The sequence below is a fragment of the Sarcophilus harrisii genome, chromosome 2, assembly GCF_902635505.1.
Source record: "Sarcophilus harrisii chromosome 2, mSarHar1.11, whole genome shotgun sequence".
NCBI classification, from domain to species: Eukaryota; Metazoa; Chordata; class Mammalia; order Dasyuromorphia; family Dasyuridae; genus Sarcophilus; species Sarcophilus harrisii.
The window spans coordinates 302,190,789-302,199,950 of record NC_045427.1 but is presented as its reverse complement, the minus strand read 5'-3'; the positions used below and the strand labels follow the sequence as shown (position 1 = coordinate 302,199,950).

The window sequence follows — 9,162 nt, the reverse complement described above, 5'->3', positions numbered from 1 at the left end:
ATCCTTCACAGAGACATCCAACTTCCTTTTGCATACCGTTAGTGGCAAAGCTAACTAATAGAAGCTTCTAACTTAGAGGTCAATACACTCTTCATTAAGCAGAGTTATCTCCTCAATGACTAAACTTGTTTTTTGAGGAAAGTAGGTAGGTTATTGTTCAGTTCTTCAATGGTGTCTAACATCTTCATGACCCCATTTGGGGTTTTCTTGGCAAAGATAGTAGTTTGTCATTTCCTGTTCCAGCTCATTTTATGAGTGAGGAAACTGAAGCAAACAGGATTAAATGACTTGCTCAAGGTCACACAACTAGTTAGTGTCTGAGGCCAGATCTGAACTCGGAAAGATATATCTTACAGATTTCAGGGCTAGCACTCTATCCATTGCTATCTTTTAAGAAAAATAGGCATACAAAACCACTAACTGTTTGGGGGCCACTCTGAGAAAAAAAGGATTGTAAGGTTAATTTTGAATAGAATGAAAGGAAAGAGATGGGCAGCATCTAAGGAGGCAGAGAAACAGCTTTATTAAGATTTTGTTGAAGACAGAGCAAGTCAGCTCTGACACAGGAAAGGAAACTAAAGTTGGTGCAGAGTAGTAATCAAGCTTTGCATAATGCCCTTGTGAAAACCAAGGGTGAAAAAAAAAAATGTGACCCCCATCACAATCCATAGTAGACCAGAGGCAGGACTGAGTTTGGATCTACCCCAGGTAGACCTATCTGTAGCTCCCAAAAAAGGCTGCTGGAATCTGGAGGGGACTACATCTGACCTCTAAAAATATGTTAGGCCTGGGTTAGAGAAGAAGAAATAATGGAGATCTGCTCTCATCACCAGCATAAGAGAGACTCTGAATATGCCAGAGAAAGCACCATAATCTCTTGAGACCGAAGGTCAGATGGTGTAGTAGAGACACTTGATGGAAAAACAATTTCAGAGGGCCTAATAAAAATGGATGTGAATTGGTTACCATTGTCAGACTATTCCCTGCAAATCTTCAGTCTTCTTTCTGTTCCTATAATGTAGATACAACTGCCATTTAACTTGACTTAGAATAACTGTTGTCTGACGAAACTTGGTTCCATCACCAGCTGAAAGCAAAGCTTCTAGCCCCATAGTACCTGACACTCGGTCTTCCAGGATACTTCTTTTCTGAAGTAATCATATTTTCAGTTAAGCAAAAATGTGCCCTAGAATTACAAACTTGAAAATATATCCTTTCTGATGTTCACAAAAGTACCCAGTTAGCAGGGTCTTGCAAATCACAGCTTTAAGGCTCAGCCATCATACATGTCCTCTGGTCTGAGGCTCAATTTAAAGATGTCCTGGTTTAAGGTCTGATCTGTCCCAGGTATAGGCTCTGCCTATTAGTGACAAGACCAAATGATGCAGTTTAGAGTTCCCCCCTCCTCTCTTGGGGACAGGAAGAGGATAAACAAGAAGGTTCCTAGGTTCATTACTTTCCAGTTAGTTCTTCCATCGAATTTGCTGCAAGAAGAACAGACAATGAAGGACTACTCTTAGTATTATCCTTTAAAGTCACCAAAGGTGTATCCTTCTAGAAAAATTAAAAAGAGAGCAAGATAAAACACATATCCAGGCACAGTGAGGAAAGGGAAAAAGAATTCTCCCAAATTGAAAAGACATTTTTATTCATGGGGAACTCTAAATTTATCTTTGTAATCCTCAGGACTAGTTAAACTGGTACTCCCCCAAATAAAATTTATAAATATACTGAAAAATCCTGCTTGTGGAAAAAAGCATACTCAGAAAATACCTTAATAGGGGATTAAATTTCATAGTCACTCTGCCAGTCAGGCACTATCACTAAACAGATACAGTCTGTTTTACCCACTTGTTTCTACCACTGTAACCCAGTTCTACTTACTAAGAGTCTGAACATTTTGGATCTGGCATCTTAAAACCACAATTTTGTAAACACTCTCAATTCCTTCTTCCAATCCCAATTTATTCTTAGTCTAGCCACACCAATCAAAGACCAGCCCAAAGACCCCTAGAGGAATAGTTACCTTCATAGGATAACCCTAATTTTCTTCCGAAGCTTGAAAGAAATCCTGCTCAAATCAATCACTGCTGGCATCAAGGCTCATATAAAAGATTACTACTCAATCTATTCAGCCAACTGCTGTTCTTACTAGGTCCTTGAAGCACTCCTCTAGCAGCTCTTTTGTGAACAGTTTGTGTCCTATGGCTGACAAAAAGACAAATTCTTTGTGCTCACCGTACTACTTAGAATGCCGTCAATCTTCTCCTCTTCTACAGATGCTTTATCCACCTTACACCTATAAGCTATTAATTGCTGCCGATCCTTCAGGTCCCGATATGTCTGAGCAGCAAAACACAAGAAATCACGTATTTTGTTTCTTTATTACTTTTCTAAGTAAGCATACCATGAAAAAGTTTATGTTGGTTATAGTGGAGTTAGATGATAATGAAATTGGGGGGTTGGGGCTTTCAACAGAGCCATGTGGAGAAAATTTGGGAAGAAAGACCTGGCTGGCTTAATCTAAAACCTTGCCTTCAATAAATAAACTCATTAGAAGATATATATAGCAAATTATCAAGGCAGCTGAAAACAGGATCCAGGAATCCCAGCTTCCAGCACAATTTTCATCAGGGCACACTCCCCAATATATAGAACGTGAAACAAGTAGGGAATCATGGACAGTGAATGTAATGATCTACCTTTTACTCCTGTTAAGGGACTAACCCAAGGCCCTTTTTCTCTGGGACTTACTTCAATGACCACATCATGGCACTTAAATTTGGTAGCAAGATTCAGCTTTGTGTCTACATCTTCCACAAGTCGGATATATTCTTGTAAGACCTGTGGAAGAAGAGGCATTAAAAGTCCATGGGTTTCTAAGCCAGTAAAGACAGAGATCTAATAAGAAGTAGAGTAGAGACAGAGATCATTATTGGATAGAGAGTACATTTGCAGTCATTAGTTAGATTTAAATCTTGGTTCTGTGCTTCATAGTTTTGTAGCCTTTGGCAATTAATTTCTCCAAAATTCAGTTTCTTCACCTCCAAAATTTTAATATTGACATCTGAGCTACTTATATCTCATACGGTTGTTGTTAGGATTAAATGTATGTAAAGCAATTTGTAAGAATAAGTACTATACACACAAATACACATTTATGTAAATATATATGAATTGAAGTTTCTATACAAATAAAATCATTGCAATTAGAATTAAAAGTGAAACATTTAACTGGGGAAAAAAATCTGACAAAGGGCTATTATCCAAAATATAGAAAAATGTTATTTTCCAATATATGTCAAAGGACATGAAAAGATAGTTCTCAAAAGAAGAAATGCAAGCTAGCAACAACTATATGAAAAAATGGTCCAAATCACTAATAATAAAAAATACATATTAAAACACCTCTAAGTTGTTTGAGGGACTGTGGATAGTTATATTAATATATTGTTACATTTATGTAGAGCTGTGAAATGGTCCAGCCGTTCTGAAAAAGTGATTTGGAGTTCTACCTACAAATTCATTAAATTGTGTATATTCTTTGATCCACAATATCATTCTTAGGTTTATTCCCCAAAGAGATCAAAGAAAGAGGGAGAAAGAACCAAAACTATTTACTGCAATAGTTTTTTGTTACAGCAAAGAACTGGAGATTACAGAGGTACCAATCAATTTGAGAATGGCTAAATAAATTATAATTCATAAATAAAATGGGATACTATTATACTTTAAGAAATTATAAAATAGATAGTTTCAGAGACTCTTAGAAAGAATGATAAGATATGATACAGGATAAAGTGGAAAGAACAATTTATAAAATAACTGTACCATAAAAGAAAACAACTATGAAAGAACTATAATAAATGAAATGGTCAACTACAACTCTAGAACCTTGGTTGATCATGCTTTTCACTTTTTGATAGAGGTGATAAAGTAAAAATGTAGAATAAGACACATATTTTTCAGACAATGTATGAGGGGAAAAAAAGCCCAATCATCCATTTCCTCTGGAATCTAACTTTCAGAGCAAGTTAAGCTCCCGGTGTGACAAAGTCATGTCCTTGACACTCCTTGTGAATGCTCCTTTTCTGTCATGTAAACATATTTATGTTTTCTGGGGGCTCAATACAGCCAAATACTCCTAAATATTTTAGAACACTTATTCTCTAAGGTAGATAGATTTATCTACTTTTAAGGGGCAGAATGAAGCTTTTTTTCACAGAGCATCTAAGCTACAGTGTTTAACAACACATTTGATCTCATTCAGTATAAAGATCAGCACTAAGAAGTTCAAAGTCAGAAAGGACTGTTTCCTGAGGTGTTTTGTATGCAAATCTTTTCTACAGAAACTCTACCTGTACAGGGGCATTGTTCTTGTGCAGAATTTCCACAACTCGATGGAAGCCAATGGGAGCTCTCTTCTTGGTATATCCTAGCCAATTCTGAAAAGAGAAGTGCAGAGAAATGAGAAATACTTAGACCTTCTGTACAAAGGAAGAAAAAGGCAGATAAAAGGACAAAAGACTCCAAAGAAAAGAGGATAGAGAAAATGGAGATAGAGAAAGAAAAATGGTGATGAGCTTCACAGAATTCTTGCAAAGAAGGCCAAGAAGCAAAATTATGGGAAATGGAAGCCAGAAGCATAAAGGTTCTCATGGAGAGATGGAACGAAAAAAAAGCAGAGAGAGCAGGTATCAAAGTACTACAGTACAGTCCTAGGAAACTAAAAGAGCACATCACAGACTTCAAACTTTATGTTTGAAGTTAAGAGGAACCTTTATAGCTACTGGACAATAAAGTGACAGCATCTCTTCTGAGATAAAACTGAGCAAGAGAAAATTATAGGCTCCAGAGTGGTACCTACCTTGGTGGTGAAGAGGGCATCCACATCCTGCCATGCTCGGAGTTTGGCACGGGCAGCCAGTGCTGTCAGTACATATTGCTTGTCAGGAATCTGGAAAACAAAAATGGGGATATGGGAGTGGCAGAAAGCAGCAATGGCTTCAGAGCATAGTTAAAGTGGATAAACAACTTTACTACAGTGAGAGTTACAACTGCATGCATGAGGATCAGGGTTTTGCTTTTTGTAGGGTATAATAAGGACCAAAGATGGGGTTAGGGTAGAACCAAATAGTTCAAAAGTACAACTTTTCTAAAGTTGGAGTTATAAGATGGTATTCTGTTTATCAATACATTCCTACTTATACAAGGTCATTTGAGAAAAATCAGAAAATCCTCACTGGGTGAGAACTGAGAATAACCATCCTTTCTTGTAGTCCACTAAGAAGCAAGGTAGCACAATAGAGGGTTCTTTAGAACTTTAGAAGCTTGTTTCAATCAATCAATAAATATTAATCATCAACTATATATTAGGCATTTGGGATACAAAGATAAAAAATGAATCAATCCTTACTCTCAAGAAGTTTACATTTTGTTGAGAAGGGAGAAGGGGGAAGGGTGTATATTCTATAAAGAATAAAAATAATGTAGTTTAGGGAGGAAGAAAGCTGGAGAAGTTGGGGGAATCAGGAAAATATTATGTATAAGATAGTATGTGAACTGTTTTCAAATAAAGTATTTTATGAGGTAGAAGTGAGGAAGAAGAACAAGGCAAAGACTGCCAGTATATAGCCATTGAGGTGGAAGATGAGTGCAAAGTAATAAGAAAAAAGAAAAGCAGTTTGCTTTGACTGTAGAGTGTGCAAAGGGAATGATTAAAGAAATGGGCTGGAGCCATATTGTAAAGGACTATAGACAACGGGGCACTCCTGAAGTTTACTGAGTTAAAGAGTGCCACAATCTGAGCTGTGCTTAAGGAAAATCATTTTTCCTTTAGCAGCATCTACATGGAAAATGAACTGAAAGGGGGATCGAGAAACTTGAGCTGAAAAGCACTATCAGAAGGCTTCTGTAAGGCTTCTAGATCAAAGACAATGAGGCTCTGAATTAAAATGATAACTATATGAGTAATGAGATAGAGCTTATATGAGAAATTTTGAGGTAAAAATGGCAAGATATGGCAAGCGAATGGACATGTAGAGTAAAACACTGAGATTGTGGACTTAGGAAACAGAAGGATGGTGATAACCTTAGAACAAGTAAGGAAGTTGAAAAGTAAACTTCCTTGATTGCTAGCACTAAATAAGTTTAAACTTTTCTCAATCTTCCCATTATTCATTTTCCTTATTCTTACTTCTTCATATTTTGTCTGATATGGCTACCCATTTATACTTACCTTAAAAGTTTTTTTCAGATTGATGGGACTGCTAAATGTTCCCTGAGGAAAAAAATGAGAAGGAACATTATTGTATTTACTAACTGCCCTACAGATTACAGTGAATATTTCATACTGGATTTCTCATCTTCTCTTCTTATCTCTAGGACTTCCTACATTTCATTTCATGATCTCCTGAGTTCAACATATAATAAATAGAGCAAACCTATTTAGAATGAGTATCTCTATAGCTCAACTACAAGAAGATTGATCTGAGAATTTCAATGTGTTCTCCAATTCTTCAACGAGTCTTGAAAACTGACACTCTAATCATTAAAAACATTTTCATGAAATTGGAAGTTGTGTCTGCAGTTATCCTCTTTGAATAGAGATTGGTGTGAAGAACTAGCAGCCAAAGTAAACCACACCAGACTCTTCTTCTGATTACTGAAGATATATCAAGTACTCCTATCTGTTCAATAACCCTCTGAGAATAAGACAACATCCAAATCTACTTTTAAAATTAATATTAATATCATGTTCTACGTGTCCCAGCTTAAAAACTGATGAGAATTTGGACATTTATCTCCTAACTTTTACTTTCACATACCTCAGGTTCTGTGTAATGGTAAAAGCAGGAGTAGAAGAGAGTTGTCACCAGTGGCATGTTGAGGATGGAGGCCTTACGTGGATGTTTCCGGAAGATTTCTGTCTGCCCTGAAGATTCTAAATGTCGATCATTTACCTAAGCCAAATGGGGTCAAAAGAGAGAAAAAGAGAATAAAACCCATAGGTTATATAAGAGACAACTGGTACTATTACAGAAAAATAAAGGGAAAACATTTGGTCCAGAAAGATAAGCCAGAATAGTCAAAATAATTCAGGCCAATGATCCCAAGTTGGATCCAGAAAAACTATGGAAAGATAACATGCTAAGGGAACATTCTTCAAGGGGAAATGGAAAAAGGAAAAAATTGGTCAAGAATATAAGGAGGGAAAAACACAGAATTCTCAGAGACTGGCTATCTAATGTAGCTGAATAAGAGGAATTACGTTTGGAAACAGAAAAAGTTCTGGAACTCTCCTTGGTGCTGAACATCAATGACAATGAGGGAAGAAGAGGTCTTACAGGAAGACAAAAATGGTTAATGGGTATTCTAACCTCAATGATGATCTGTCGTTCCAGGAGCGTATAATGGTCTTGAACATGAGCAGCATCTTCCACTGAAAATGGCAAACTGGTAAAAGGCCAAAAAATTAGTACCCTTCCTCAACTACAAGTATCACTCTCTCAAAGGATGAACAAAACCAAACTATAATTAGCAATTGTCAGGCTAGGCTTTAAAACAGGAACATTAATGCTTGCCAAAGTTGTCAACCATAGAAGATGTCTCACAGATCAAAAGAAAATGGGATTTCCCACTCTCCTCTAAATGCTACTGTTTGTATATAGCACTAAGTTAATTTTATCAAAACATGGAATACTGTGCAACTTCCTAAATGCCATCCACAATCATTCAAAAGCATTTGGCACAAATATTTACAAATGAAAAAACAAATGGATAATAATGACCTATTATCTCAGACATAATGAGTAATTTAATGAACACCTCATGTAGCTGGTACAGAAATACTATTATCTTGGATAGACATTATGAATGTACAAAGAACTGAATTCAAGACTTAACTAGGAGGGAAGCTGACTTGATTAGGGAAACTGTAGAGTGTCTTTTTAACAATTTCCTGAAACAAAGGTTCTTTTTAACAGTGATAACCTTCCAATAATGTATGATTCTGAATCATGAAATATTTCAGGAGAACTAAAACCATAGATTATCCTAAAGAGCAATACAGTTACATAGTAAGCATAAATAGACTAAAAGGAAAAATGGCATCCAGGAGGAAGGAGGCAACACAATGCCAAAAAAGACTTGCATAGGAAGCTTCTCAAATAGTATTGTCTGAGAGATGTATGGCCAGAAAAGAAGGCAGCATGTAGTCAAAATGTAGGCAAAGAGACAACTAATGGTTAACACAGATGGTCCAAAGGTATTCATGAAATCTTTAAAAAATTAGAGGAAAATGGTTTATGAACATTATTCATTACTCACCTATAGCATTAAAAACTTTTGAGCATGTATACCATGTTTAAGATTGACATCAACTATAGAGTAGCTCAAAAGGAAGATTGGGACAGAGTGAAGGTAAAAGTAGTAATAATGTTATACAAATGAGATGCAGAGGAAGAATAGACAGAGGCACTGGAGGGGGGAGGAGGATTCATAGTTCCAAAAACCTACTCACATCAGAAATGGGTTAAATAGGCAACTCTACATATATATCATGAAGAGTATAGCACTCTCCAAAATCTATAAAGAAATAAGGGAACAGGAATGGGAGGGGAATTAAGGAAGCAAAGGGTGAAAGAAGTCAAGGGAGGGATTCATGAGCGGGAGAAGGTTAAGTAACAGCAAGGCAAGTTAAAGAGCAGAATTAAAACAAAGGGTCAGCAGGGATAGGAAAAATATGGGGAGGGCAGGGAAAAAAGATGTGTGTGTGAGTATGTATGTGTATATATATCTATATATAAATATATCCTTTCTTAACTACAGCTGCTTGGAGGGAGATGAAGGGAAAAAAAAGAATAAAATTAAAAAGATGAGCAGCAGAGAATAAAAGAATGATTTACAAGAAAGTAAAAAAAGAAAGACACTCATGAATATAACTTCTACTAATATATGTGCTTTCTTGAACTGATAATTTGTTGTTATATATTTTGAATCCTCCCTGATGTTCTGTTGGGTACATGATAATGTCTCTTTTGCTTTATTTTGTTTTATATTCCTTGTCTGTCTTATTTTGTTTTTTTTTTAATAAAATAAACTGAAAAGTTTTTTGAGCATGCACTTTCAATACATGCACATTTACTTATTTACAAATTAAAT

General features: G+C 36.1%; 1 protein-coding gene across 3 annotated transcripts in view; it reads right to left on the bottom strand.

The window, feature by feature from the left end:
- Positions 1-500: 500 nt before the first annotated feature.
- VIPAS39 (VPS33B interacting protein, apical-basolateral polarity regulator, spe-39 homolog) overlaps positions 501-9,162 on the bottom strand; it is a 30,541-nt gene continuing 21,879 nt past the window's right edge. For all 3 annotated transcript variants that reach the window (XM_003756206.4, XM_031952440.1, XM_031952442.1), the window contains 8 exons: positions 7,380-7,455; positions 6,828-6,962; positions 6,239-6,280; positions 4,868-4,957; positions 4,359-4,445; positions 2,755-2,844; positions 2,239-2,343; positions 501-1,484 (listed from right to left, as the gene is read on the bottom strand). In XM_003756206.4, the coding sequence (XP_003756254.1) occupies positions 1,464-1,484; positions 2,239-2,343; positions 2,755-2,844; positions 4,359-4,445; positions 4,868-4,957; positions 6,239-6,280; positions 6,828-6,962; positions 7,380-7,455 (646 nt within the window). In that variant the 3' untranslated portion in view covers positions 501-1,463. The remainder of the gene's footprint in view (positions 1,485-2,238; positions 2,344-2,754; positions 2,845-4,358; positions 4,446-4,867; positions 4,958-6,238; positions 6,281-6,827; positions 6,963-7,379; positions 7,456-9,162) is intronic.